The sequence below is a fragment of the Fukomys damarensis genome, unplaced genomic scaffold, assembly GCF_012274545.1.
Source record: "Fukomys damarensis isolate Sample0158 unplaced genomic scaffold, DMR_v1.0_HiC HiC_scaffold_19, whole genome shotgun sequence".
In the NCBI taxonomy this organism is placed as follows: domain Eukaryota; kingdom Metazoa; phylum Chordata; class Mammalia; order Rodentia; family Bathyergidae; genus Fukomys; species Fukomys damarensis.
The window spans coordinates 38,236,406-38,251,042 of NW_022900931.1; the positions used below are offsets into that span (position 1 = coordinate 38,236,406).

At 40.1% G+C, this 14,637-nt stretch overlaps 1 protein-coding gene across 1 annotated transcript in view; it reads right to left on the reverse strand.

Moving 5' to 3' along the window:
- The window catches only part of Ccny (cyclin Y), a 66,403-nt gene extending 55,940 nt beyond the window's left edge, over positions 1-10,463 (reverse strand). The window contains exon 1 of the mRNA XM_010605549.2: positions 10,389-10,463. Within this exon, the coding sequence (XP_010603851.1) occupies positions 10,389-10,455 (67 nt within the window). The 5' untranslated portion in view covers positions 10,456-10,463. The remainder of the gene's footprint in view (positions 1-10,388) is intronic.
- Between the last annotated feature and the right edge of the window lie 4,174 nt (positions 10,464-14,637).

A 14,637-nucleotide genomic window follows, 5' to 3' on the forward strand; every position in this document is an offset into this window, starting at 1 on the left:
TTATGTAAAGATAAAAGCAATAAATGTCAACTCATTCTTCAGTTAGCTTCAATCATTACAGACCTCAATATGGTTGGTTAATAAAAACTAAAATTTCTAGAGTTTTCAGAACTCCTGTATAACTAAATGCATTAATTAATAGCCATATTTTGCTTTGTTAGGAAACACAAGTCGTGAACTGTTTTGAATCATAGATCTCATCTTAAAAATAACAATGATGTCCTTTTATCCAATCTATGACAGTTTAAGAGAATTTTTAATTGGCTATAGCAACAGTATATACTGACTTTAAACAAAGAATGTAGAGGATTTAAAAATAAGCCATGTTGGGCCGGGGATTTCGCTCAGTGGTGCCACTGTCTGCCTTGCAAGCGCAAGGTCCCGAGTTCGATCCCCAGTACCAAAAAACAAACAAAAGTAAAAAATAGGCCATGTAGGATTGGAGATTTAGCTCAGTGGTTCCACTGCCTGCGTTGCAAGGGCAATTTCCCTACTTTGATCCCCATTACCCACCCCCCACAAAAAAGTCACATAAAATCAGTAAAAGCATTACTATCAACATTGCCCTTAAGATTTTATTATAAGTCTTTTCCAGCTGAAATGGCAAATTGAGAAGTAAATGGCAGTGTTGCAATCTGAGAGAAAACTTCACTTAAGACCCTGGGGGTTACTGCCCTGCCACAATCTTTAGTTTTATAACTTTGTAGAAAAAACTAGTGCCTGATTTTAAAAGAGGATCTGTTAAAAATCTAAACACAATTTCAGCTAGCCTACTTTACAGGTAGGGTAGGCATTGGTTTCCTGTCCTCCATTTCTAAAACAAGTGTCAGCCATCAGTCAGCCACAGGTATCACCACTGAAGGTACCACCTCAATCCAAATCCCATCTTTTGGAAATGAGAAAGCAGCCCCTGGAAGACCACACAGAGAGGACTACAGGAGAGGAGAAGGACAGGGCAAGGGAGGAAGGTCTGCAGGGCCCCTTCCCCTCTAACACCCTACACCTCCAGGAGCAGCATCAAGGACAGCGGGGCCCCTGGAATCTGCATGAAAAGTGTACCATTTAAAAACAGACTGAAAACTAGGACTTAATATGAATGGTGCTAAGCTATTCTACAAAGACAAATTACTCAGCTTATTGATTGATTACTCTGGATGTGGAGCACTGGCAAGTGGGAGGCTTCTCTGATGTAAAGAATTAATAGCATTTCCTTTGGAGATTAAAACGACTGATTGCTGAGACAGCAGAGCCAATGTAGATTGCAAAAGCCTGGTTCAAAAGAAAAGTTTAATTTCTCTTTCCTTCCTGTGGATATCAAAGATACCACTGTGAAATCAAATTAAAAGTTTCTAATTTTTTCTTACAGTAAGTTTGAAATTATCACACAATTCCTGCAGGTTTTAATACTGCCGTGGATTCAATCATTCACTTCAAATACAAGTGCTAAGCCCATCTGGCTTCCTGCCTTGCTGGGTTCCTAACCCAACAAGAAGGTCATGGACACAAAGACAAGGACACTGTGTGCTGTGGCCGGGTGTCACCCACACTTCCGAGCCCTGAGCAAGACAGCATCCTGATAAGGTCATTCCTGTGAGGCACACCTCTTCTGCTACAGGAAGTGAGCTCAGAACTGCCGGACTGACCTGTGTTCACTTCTAAACCCAAGCCTGGAGAAACGGAACATTCTGTGCACTCAAAAGGAAATCTAAATAAGCAAAGCAGATGAAGCAACAAGGAAAGACAGGAAACTTTTCAAAGTTGTCCAGGGCAGATCAATCAGAGAGGAGAAAATTGTAGGGTAGATCACAGGAGGCAGACGCAAGACATAGCAAAAAATTATTCAAAAGACAACAGCATTACACAACAATCCAGAATATTATAATAGTATAGTGTACGTCCTGAGTTTTTTCCCTATGCATACTCATACAGATGTGTCATGTGCACTTTTGCAAATGGGTACATTTACATATAAATATGTGCAAATAAAAATGTATTTATTCATAAACATGCCAACACAAATATATGCTCATTTTTCTGTAAGTTAGCATTTTAATTGGTTATACATTAATTCTTACTATACTGTACTTTTCCCCACTTCTGACACAACTTCTCATTTTTAGGAAACATTTTTGACATGACCTCATTTTTAGGTAACTTTCTGCACTGCTTTTATAAACATACTACATGCTCCCACACATTCTGAGAGTAAATATTGATTTAAATAGCTTCTGTGGGCTCAAGAGCATATTCCTTATATTGAAGATGCCACTACTCTGGCACATGGTGGAGGGGAGGCCTTCTTGGATTTTTAGGTGAGATTTAAGTGCTGTGTATAGTGTCATGAAGGGCCACTGTAAAATGTTGGCTGACAGCATTAAAACTCAATCTCTTCCTCATTTGCTTCCAAAGTATGTCCTTGCAACTCTTAAAAGTAGGGTTACAGACCTATCTGTATCAAGGAAACATGAAAGAGAAAGGTCAACGAGGGACTCTCCTCACCATCCACTCTCAGGCTGGCGTCCATCCCTTCTCCTGGTCAGACCCTGCCCTTCGGGTGTGAGGTGTGGTTGGCAGCACAAAAGAGGCCTCTGCACTAAGACAGGTGAGAAGATACAGAGACAAGCCTCCAGCTGAACAAATGAGACTCTACCTGCCGCAGACAGCACATACTGGCTTGTGGTGGAGTGCATCCAGCTGCACCCCAATAGGGTCCATCACCACCACCACCTTCTGCTCTGGGAGCATACTGAGTAACCAACTACTGGATCTGGGGGCAGCTACAGGTATCTGGAGAGAGGATACAGTAAAAGGCATACTGAGAAAAACTGACTTTCCAGGACTGATTCATCTGAGATTATATGGCGCAAGTAACTTTATCAAAACTGGGAGGAGGGCAGGGATAAGGGGAAAAAGTGAGAACCAAGTACTGTCACGTAAAGGTACAAAATCCCAATGATGAACGTAATTGTACTGTATATCTAAAATGTACCAATAAACTCAACAAGGAAAAAACAAAACAAAACTGGGAGGCTTACGAGATCAAACACTGGAGTAAGTCGTGATCCCAAGAAAAGCAAATCACAGCATCCAAATAGGACCACACCCCTCCGTTTTAATCACGGAGCTTGGTCTAGTCCCGAGAGCCTGGCTTCCCTGGCTCTGGGGCAAAGGCAGAAGGGAGAAATAGATTGGTAGCCAGAGGGTCTTTAGACCTGAAAGAGGGAAGTGCATACCTGTTGCCCACATCCTCCTGTCTCCCTTTTTAATAAAGTTAGAAATGGTGAGAAGAAGTAAAATTGCAGCATGAGACAGACATAGACTGTCACGATGTCATGGGTCTTTTACTAGGATGGACATAATGCAGTCCTCAACGTGGTGTTTCATTTTCTAAGTTTACAAAATGAGGACGATATGGCCCCTATTTCTCAAGCAACATGTAATTGTGAATAGCAGATACAAACCGTAAAAATAAGCACATCCAGATGGACCTAGATATCATGTTAAGTGAAATGAGCCAGGTACAGAAAAGACAGATACAGTGTGATTTCACCTATATGTGAAATCGAAAAAAGCTGAGTTCACACAAGTAGAGAGCAGAATAGCAGTCACCAGAGGCCAGAAAGGAAGGACAACGAGGGGACACTGAAAGACTGGTTAATGGGCAAAAAATCATAGCCAAATATAAGGAACAAGTTCTGGTGTTCTATTACACTGAAAGATGATTATAATAAACAAGACTGTATGGTATAATTCAAAACAGCTAGAAAGGATTTTTAATGTTCTTAGCACAAAGAAATAGTAAGCACTAGAGATGATGGACAATCTAATTATCCTGATCAATATGAAATGTGTACAAATGTACCAATATCACACTGTACCCCACCAAGATGTATAATTATGTGTTAATTGAAAATTAAAGATTTTAAAATAAAACAATGCAGGTGTCAGTGTCAAATGTCTGTAGTGTCAACTACTCAGAAAAGCTGAGGCGGGAAGACCACCTGAGTCCAGGAGATGGGAGGCCAGCCTACGCAACACAGCAAGACTTTGTCCAGTTAACTCAGGGCTGATCTTTAACCCAAGTATTCAAGGAAAGCTTTCATCTGGTGGAGGTGAGGCAGGGAGGTGCGGTGCCAACAAGCTGCTCTGTCACTTTCTCCAGCCTCACAGAAAAGGCAGGCAGACTCCACCAGGTCCTGCACCACCCAGCAGGAGAGCCTCCTGGAGCACTCAGCAAAGGAGCAAGGAGCCAGGGTGCAGTTCCCTACCCAACAGTGGCCACTGGTGTTGACCAGAAATGACAGGTTCCATCGGAACCAGGGTACAAAAGAAGAACGGAAAACTGCGCAGCAGGCAGCAGGCAGGTGCCTACCTCCTGTACCTGGGTATGTGTGAACAGGGCGACAAGGATCACCATGAGCATGGGTGCCAACACATTACAAAAACACAATCAGACCTTTTCTGGAAGAAAGTAAGTCCAATTTGACTGATTTGAAAATAATATGAAGGACATGTAGCATTCTGATAAAAATATATTTAAATCAAAAGAGAAGCTGAGCATACAAGCTTGAAGGAAAGAGGGGTGGGAATTTCTTCATTTAACATGTATCTGAATTCCTCCAATAGGCCAGGTATTACTGTAACAGAAGTCTCTATTCTTGTGTATTTACATATATAAACAAAGTTTTTCAGCACTTATATCTATAAAGAAAGGCTTTGGCAAAGCACAAGGTGCACACGTATAATTCTAGCTAATCAAGAAGCTGAGACAAGAAGACTGCAACCTAGTGAGACGGTCTCAAAACAAGGAGAGCTGGAAGTATAGCTCAGTGGTACAGAGGTCCTAAGTTCAATGCCCAGAACCACAAAAAGGAAAAAAAAAAAAAAGGTTCTGATGATGAATACTGCCTGTTTCTGGTAATAATTAATATTCAACCATAGAAGCATCTCAATTAGATTTATACTTATTCCAGAATATTTCACTCTTAAGTTTTATAATTGCTTGTTAAAATTTTCAAATGCCTATATTGTTTTCATCAACTGAGGATTAATGACATAATACCTCAATCTATGATTATTTTTAACTTTTTAAACTTTAAAATTATCAGAAATTATTTAAAAATTAAATTTAGGTCTATATATTTATAAAAGCATGACAGTGTTATAAATAACTTTCAGAAATCAAAATATATCACAACAGGATAAAATCTTATGGAGAAAATGGAGTGGAAACAAATGCAAAATAAAAATGAAATGATATAAAATTTCCAACTTCTGAAAAACAGCATGTTTATGTTTTTAAATGACTGATAGATATCAAGTGATACTAAAATATTAAAATTTTATTGGAAATATTTAAAAAGTGATTCTTTTATTTTAAAATGGCAATACTCTGCCTTGCAAGGGCAAGGACCTGAGTTCGATCCCTGGTACCCCTCCAAAAAAGCAATACTTATTGTTTTATAAAATGGAGTATTACTCAGCTGAAAAAAAAAAAGAATGAGAAACTAGAGACATTTATAGTTAAGTGAAATTAATAGGGCACACACATATAAATACTGTATAGTTTCTCCGGTGTGATAAACTAAAAGTGTAAATAAGGGTCAAAATGTATAATTAGTATTTTTGTAATAGCAAGTAAAGGTCTAAAGGTATTGGGCAAATGGGAGGGGTAGGGGAAGGTAAAAAGGGAAGAGAAAAGGAAAAAAATGGAAACAAAGTTTTTGTAAATAGGGAAAGGTGGCTAGGGGAATGGGGAAAAAAAATAAGAACCAAGATATATCATGTAAAGGTACAAGATCCCAATGATGAATGTAACTGTATTATATATTTAAGATGTACCAATAAAAAATATTTTAGGACTGGGGATTTAGCTTAGTGGTTCTGCCACCTGCCTTGCAAGCCCAAGGAGCCAAGTTTGAGCCCCGGTGAGAAGAGAAGAGGAAGAGGAAGAGGAAGAGAAGGCAAAAGGAAAGGGAAAAAGAAAAAGAAAAGATGAAAAAAATTTTTCTGGTATTGAGGACTGAACTCAGGACCTTGTGTTTATGAGGTAGGTGTGGTGCCACTGAGCTAAATCCCCAGCCCTAGAATGAAAAAGTTTTAACATCAGCATAAAAATGCTTGAGGGAGTTCATGGCTTCTCAAAATTATTTTCCATGGTATGTAAGAAAAAAAAGAAAATAACCAGTGTGAAATCTTTGGCCCCTGCTGATGCGTCAACATGTGACTACAGAAGCCCTCCCTACCAAGACCTGGGCACAATGCAGAAGACAGGCCCAGGGGCTGGACAGGAGCTTTCTAGAATCCAGTGCCCTTGAAAGCAGGGGATAGGAGGGCAGGAGAGGATCGTCACAGGAAGCACTGCAGGAAGAGATCCCTCCAGGACCTGGGGCAGCTACTCCTAGATACCAGATAAAAGCAGGACAGAAAGGCTGGTCCTCTCACCATGCAAAACTTCACCACTGCTCAGGAGCAAAAATATGACCCCACACAGAGGATGGCCACAAAAGTTTCAATTTTAAGAGTTCTGAAAGGATATGAAAAAAGACCCATAGTGCACTGTTTTATTTTAAATTTTATACTTCCACTTTTGCTTCACACCACTCAAAGAATAATCCTTAATGATTTCAAGGGACTCTTGTGAATCACAGACAAACCCCATCCCAAATACATACGCACAGAAAGTTTTAGTTGTGTTCAAAATATTTTTTAAAGCAAAGAACTTCTAATCCATATAATTAATACTAATACGAAATAGTAAGCTCTCCTAACTTTGAAAACAATGAGTTAAAATGGGTAAAGAAGGAACAGACACAATGAATGCAGTTCTTCCCTATAAGCAAAACCAACTGCAACACAAAGACAGACCAAGCGGACTACTTTCTCTCTCACCTAGCAATTTCCCCCATCCCATGAGGAACCTTTGGTCCTTTCTTTGTTGAATGGCTCTTTTACAAAGGAATCTGCAACGACATATCACTTGTGAAAAGAAATGACAGGTAACAGTCATGCTGGATTTGAATTAAAACACTCAACTTCCGTCAGCTGGAGAGGTCTATTACCATTCAGTTTTGTTGAAGTTTCCAGTCTCCTCTTGAACAAGGACAAAAAGGTCCAAGTCAGACCTAAAGCTCTTTAAAATCGAGAGGGAAAGGAATTTAACAAGCAAGAAAACTAATGACAGGGTAGGGACCCTCACAGAGCCTGTTAGGCAAGGAGGGAGGGGTAGAAAAAGGCCAGGGCTGTAAGGAGAGCAAGCCACAAACACCAGAGAGCTGCAAGACTTTGGTCCAGCGTAGCTGCCCTAGTACACTAACAGCAATGGCTTCCTATCCCAACACCTGAGGTTAGCCACAGAAGGAGCCCATCAACCTGAAAGAGAAATCACCACATTCAAAAGAAAGGAAATTAACAGGTGCTGTGGACGTTACTGTCTCAGATTACAAAGCTTTTTCCAATTAATAAATCGAGTGAATGAAAAATAGAATTGTGACTGGCTCTTGTGCTCTCAGCAGTGTGGGGGTCATACAATAGAAAGTAAGCTTATTCAAGAGAATAATAATCAAGAATGTTTCCTGGCTGTCATTTTCTTTCTTTCAACCAATTGGGTTGTACATCCATGAGGCACTCAAAGAAGTGCAGAGTGCTGAGATCCATGATCAACCTGTTCTTTTCTCTTAGGAGATAGTGGGCAGCACAAAGAGCACTGACACTGAACACCATACAGTTCAGACTCTGAAGAAGCATTCACAGGCTAGGATGAAGTTCACCAAGGCCCACTTAACCCAGCCCGAGAGCTGAAAATCTTCATTGAAGAAGAGATGGAGGAAGAAATCTGAAGACAAAAAGGAACTGTATAAGAGGCAGAAGGGGAAATTCAGGCAAATGGAAAGAGCACAAAGAAAGTACAGAAAATATGAGAAACTGTCAGCACTTCAGCATGGCTGAAGCAAGTGGCATAATCAGATTTATAGAGCCTCTCTTCACCTAGTAGCAACAAGGACACAGGTCTAGGGAAGGATAAGCTCAAAGGCAGAGAGCCTCATCCAAGGACTGCTACAGTAAGCCAAGAGAGAAACTGTGTCCAAACCAAGGTAGCGGACAATAGGATGGAAAAAAAGTTTCAGGGGCCACAGAAAAGTAAAGCCCAAGACCCTCTGAATTGCTTAAATATAATGGTGTGCTAGTAAATGTTTAATCATTCCTTTAAAAAAGAAAAAGAATGCTCCGATCTGTAGTCTTCACCAATTTCTATGGTGTAGGCGCTCCCACAGGCTATCTCAACATGGAGCAAACAGGCTCCAACACCAGCACCAGTAACTGAGGACTAAGAACAGAGAACTAGGAAAAGTCAACTCCTTCTATCTTAAGGACCCAAACAGGATAGGGAATATAGTTCACTTGTTCAGTCTGGGATACACTGAGTCTGAGGAACCTACAGTCTTCAGTGTGAAGATGTCCAGCAGGCAGACAGGTACATGGGTGTTCAACTCTGCAGAGAAAAATTCGGTTAGACATTACAGATGACGCCTATGGCATGAGGCACATCAGGAAGATGTGTGAGTGACAGAATCCTGGGAAATGCTAAAATTAAGAGTGCGCAAAGAAGAAGTTTATGAAGATATTTGAGAAGTAGCTTAAAGGAAGGATCCCTCAGGACCAATTTGCCAAATAGCCAATTCTCTGACAATCATTTGAGCAAAAAGTAATTCATTAAAGTTGCCAAAGTCACCTATTTTTAAAACCTGTTTCTTTTAATTACAGGCAAAGTAATTATTCATTAAATGGACCTGTTTTCAGCAAACTGGTCTGGTTTGAAGACAGGAAGTCGAAAGTGGGAGTTTTAAGAAGCTTGAACAAGTTGTAACAGCACAGGAGTGGTCAACAGTTGTACAAGGGAAAACATCCTGGGGTAACCTCGCTCTCCACACCCTGTGGAAGGGTCCAGAAGGGTCCTGTGGAGGGGGCAGTAGGTGGGAGCTGTCACTGAACAATCAACCCAGGAAGACTAGGAGAAGAGGGTATTGGTTGGTTGGTTGGTTGGTTATTTATTTATTTATTTTTGGCTGCAAACTGTGAGACTTAACTATGTTTACATGTTAAGCCAGACGATCTAGCATTTTCAGACTGAAGCAATAAACAAACTTCAGTGTGATTAAAGCCCTAATATCCCAGTCAAGGAAGGGAAATGTGATATACAGGAAACAGGAGGGGGAGGGTATATGTGCCTGAGTTATTTCTGGAGCAATTCTTCTGTTAGGTCATTTCCTTTCACCAGGACAATCAAAATATGTGTCACCCACCTAGGGGCTCTGAAATGATTTCAGGACAATACTGGAAGAACATTACATTTTCTGAATGGTGTTGGTCTGTCCCTGAGTTCACAGCCAGTGAGAACCAACAGCTTGTTTTCACAGCTCCAGGATCTTTACATGTTTAACAAAATTCTGACATGTTTCTGACCCTCACTTTTCATTGTCCCAAGCCTGCACCTCACTGTCACTTTCCTTCCCTGGTGATAACCTACCCTTCCCAATGGCTTCCCATTTCTGGGGGAAAACGATATGGGAGTTTTTGAGGGGAGAGGGCAAAGGACTTAAATTCAGAATGTACTTTGTAAGTATGTGATACCTGCTTGATTTATTCTTTATCTTGGAAATATTTTCAAGAATATATTTGGAAATCAAGTTAGTGGCCTGCTTAATTAAAGATCACCAATATTATAGCTATATTGTACCTTTCTAAAACTGTTACCTAACCATTACTGAACAGTAACTAATTCTTATATAGAAACTCACTGTCTTAAACATGTTTGGTTATCTTCCCGAGAAGTTCACACTCTAGGATCTTCATTAGAGCTTAGTAATTTGCTAAGTCAAGAACAGAAGACTATAGGACTCTCATGTTACAAAATAATGTCCTGGTCACTGTGTATACATCATATATGCTGTACTTTTCAAAAGGTATCCTACTAAGAAGATTTCTGATAAATGTTTTATTTTATTTCTCTTTGTAACAAAGGGCCCTCAATTCAGCTCACAAGGATACAACAGAGATTGTTAACGATGCTTTTACATAAGGTTTTTTTTCCTTCTTTTCTTTATAAGCCAACAAACAACATCTTATGAACATTTATCCAACTATCAATTCGTAAGGGAAATTTTGGACTTTCAAACAGAACTCTTGCTATGAAATAAAAATGTTGCTTCAATGTGAAATTCTAAAATTTCAACTATAACAAACCAAAGAGACCCTCTGAGAAACAATATATTTAGGGTCATTAAGGACATACTGTTCTACACTGAAAATCAAATCCAGTAGAAAAATCAAGACTTATACTATCAACATGAACTTCTTTTGTTAAGAGATACAATAAATACGTAACCTACCGTCCGTCTGAGATTTACTGAGGAATATTGTGCTGGCCCGAGGATGATCTGAAGGATTGAATTCCATGTTCAAATCTTTTAAAGAAAGAAAAAGAAAGTATACAAATTACCATCTGATAATGAGAGACCAAGATTTTCAATTTTTTCAACCTCAAGTTGCTAATGCATTCTAAGATTCTGGAGACCTACAGTTATTGTATTAATAGATTCTTTTCATTCAATTGAGAACACTGCTATTTAGAAATCTGAAAAAGACACATAAAAATTAGAGGCTTGATTAGAGCACTGTTAGCCTAAAACTCTCATTTTCTTTTGAAGTATTCTTCATACCCCAGAGACCAGAAAATAACAGGACAAAGTTATCAGGAGCTGAACTGAACAGTTATGTAAATGGTAGTTCCTAGTCTAAGATGATTAAAATAGTATCTCAACTGGTTAGGCTGAATTAGTACCCACACACTCCATGTAGTGAAGATGACTTTGAAAGGCAAAATTTATACTTGAGCTTAGAACAAACACTGTATATATGCCATCTGTAGTCCTAATCTGGGCCACATATGTCTTCTGTTAGACTTAAACTTTAGGCAGGGAGGGCATAAAAATCAAGAATTTTCAAACATACACCACAAAGAAAAGAATACCTATTTCTAACTTCTCAAGTAAAATCAGTTTATTTGGCAGCACCAGGTCCCTGTGGATGAGACCCCACTCCCTGGGCACCAAGTTCTCGTTCTTCTGCCATCCAGGCACTTGGTTCTGAACACTTTCCCTCCAAGCATTAGGAGCTGGTCCACACATACAAACAGTCCGGAATCCCGACACAGAAGAGCTTTTTCAGTTTCTTAAAAACAAAAGCCCAAACCAATTCCACAGAAAACAAATGGGTGAAGCAAACCAAGAAAACCTGGGTAGGGGCAGAAAGAGAGAAGATAAAAATTACTGAGCTCAGAATGATCTTCCAATATACTTATGGTATTAAAATGGAAACTATGAGATAAATTATTTTAACAAATTTACAAGAAATTGATCAACACCAATAAAAAGATGGCACCCATCCTATCTCTAACAGCTAATCAAATTGGAATGTCATCACTGGAGGACACTGAGTAGCTTATCCACAGACTCATCCTCCACAAACTCCTGACAGGAAGCTGTTTTCCCACATCCTTTGATCACTTATTGTACCAGTTTCTAATTTCTGAAGGGGAACTTGATGAAAGAAATACCTTCTACAGCTTAAACATAAGCTACAGCAAGTATCTGGTCCTTTAGGTATTAAATATGCCTAAATATTAAGTCATAATGAATTCCACAATAAAACAAGGAGTGTGATGAAAGCAAAAGAGAGAAAGCGAATTTTTAAATTTTCTTCAATTTGAATTAAAGTTGGATAAAAAATTTCCTGGTGAAAAGGACTCTTAGTGAGGTTTCCTGCTCAACTATGATCTTGTTATTAAAGAAGGAAGAAAAGAGGAAGAAGGAAGGAAATAAGGGAGAGAAGGAGAGGGACAAGGAGAAGAAAGCTGGGTATGGTAGTGCAAGCCTGAAGATCTACTACTCTGAGAGCCTGAGGCAGGAGGATGACAAATTCTGGCCCAGCCTAAGCAATTTTGTGACTTTGTGAGATCCCTGCCTCAAGATAAAAAGGTGAAAGGGCTGCATATGCAGCTCTGTGGTAAGGCCCCGGGTTCAATCCTCTGTAGTAGGAGGAGGAATAGGAAGAGAAAGGTAAGTAACAAATGTTCTACTCAATTTTTTGAGGAAAGATACATAGTGATAGAGGGTGACAGGCAGAGATAGAGGGTCAATATGTAGCGCTAAGCAGGATGGATGCCGCTACCTTCCAGAGCCTTATAACCACTCACCCCTCAACAGGAAAGCATCAACTGGAGCAGAATGTGTATCCACTGCCTACGTGTTGGTGGGGCAACATCACGAACTCTGTCCCGGGGACAAAGGGACAACGTCAGCACCACATTTCTTACCTTGTTCCTAACACCTAACTTTGACTTGCCTATCAAACCCATTTTCATTAAGACTCACTTTTATCGTTACAGTGTATTAGTAGGGGTTAGCAGAACAAACCTCCCTGTTTGAAGTAAAACAATATGCAGATTGTCACTTCTCAGAGCAGAGATACTGTTCCTAAACCCAAAATGTTCTGGAGGGCAAAGGCCAGGCTATCTGGAGATTCGAATTTTTTTGCCATAATGTTCACAAGTCCTCAAAATTGCTAAAACAGGGGACATCACAGATCCTAAGAAGAATTTAAATAATTGGGTATGTTAAATGTTTATAGATGGTGAAATGCTATCCACCACCAAAAAATCATGTGAAGGATATTTATTAGGAAAGAAACAGATGCTATATGTCACTGGGTGAAGAAAACTGTATGAAATCACTTTGGATATAGATGTAGGCATAGAATACACACCAATATTTGGTTGCCTCTGAACAATGCCATAGGGGTTTTGTTTTGCTTTTTTGTATTTTATTCATTTCTGCACTGAGCACACTTTTGCTAATGTTCCCAAGAGATGCTCCAGTTCTCTCCAGGCTGTGGCTACTGGACCCTCTCCCAATATCGGTGGAGACTCACAGGTGGCCACCGAGATTAAGTGTTCCACTAGCACTGTCCATATGCTCTAGGAACTCACGAGGAAAACACCAAATCAAGGGGACCTCTGAGGGAGGCACCCATTCCTCAGGCAGCCACTGCTGTGGCTCTGAGTCTTCCTTCTTTTCACTTTCATCAGGGCCAGCAGGAAAAGAAGAGGGAATCTGCTGTACTTCAATGGGGAAACAAAGCAGCAGGAATTTTGTTTCAGATTTTCCTTATGAAAGTGCAATATACAGACAAGACCGTCACTCTGTTTCAAGGAAACATCATAATTCCAGTCTGACCATATTGCTCACCACGCCATAGGGGGCTTCTTGATAGATGACAGGCAAGTATCTCCTCTACCTGATTCAGGGACCCAGAACAAGCCACGCAGGGTTAGAGAGCACTTTTAACACTGAGATCTCATGTGACAGCCACAAGGGGGCTGAGGGTAAGAAAGGGTAAGTGTCCAGCTGGGTGATGACAAGACTGGAACCAAAACTGTGGTCTGGCTCAAGTCTAGCCAGAGCTTTCCACGCTGTCCCTGCCAGGCCACACTTTGCCTCAGGTCTTGGCTGTCCCAAGAGGGCAAGACCTGCATTAGGGTGAAGTAAAAGCTGACATTGAGGGAAAACAGAAGGCTGAGCTCACACAACAAATAACGGTTCTCAATTTCTCCCTGAACTTTAAGTTCTAGACTGTGGATGAGATAACCAAGTTTCCAAACAAAGAAAAATCAGGGAATTCTCTGCCTCTGAACACAGGGATTTACAGGGCTACTGAGGGACTTTCTGAGATCATCAGGTTTTTTTTTTCTCTCATTGAGTTTACTGGTACATTTTAGGTATACAGTACAGTTACATTCATCACTGGGATCTTGTACCTTTAACATGACAGGTCTTGGTTCTCATTTTTTCCCCTTGTCCCTGCCCTCTTCACCGCCTCCTACCTTCCCCATTTACAAACACTGTATTTCCATTTTTTCATTTTCTCATATTTTTTCTTTTCCCTTATTACCTTTCCCCTACCCTTCCCACTTTCCCTACACCTTTAAGCTAGTTGTTATTTCAAAGCATGTTCAGATGTTTACACATCTTCAGAAACAAGAATTTCATGAGTTTCCTGTACACTACTTAGAAATAGCTTTTGTGTTAGTTGACACTTTTCTCTTGTCCTAAAGCAGAACTTGTATTCCACAGATTTATACTCTATAATGAAAATGAAGAAAAGTAATGAAACTCAATGTCAGGTGCCAGCCAATGAGCTACCTTCGCCCACAACAAATCTGAGATCTGATTTCTCCAAATATCTACACCATGAATGCTATGGTTTGGATGTGGTTTGGATGTGTCTCCCAAGCCTTCCTGTGTTGAAAATTCATCCTCATTTTGAAGTATTATAAGGAAAGAAACTTAATTCAGCTGTGTGTCTTCAGGTGACAGGTTAGATAAACCCACTAGAGGGAGCCCCTCTGACTGAGTCCTAGTGGCTTAAAATTGGGAGAGATCAGAAGATAATCATTTCTGCAGGTAAGGAGGCCATCACCAGGTGTGGCCCCTAGAGTCTGTATTATAAAATTTTCCAAAATAAGTCTCTTTTCTTTATAAAGCAGTCTGTCTCAGGTACTCCATTACAACAATGAACAGG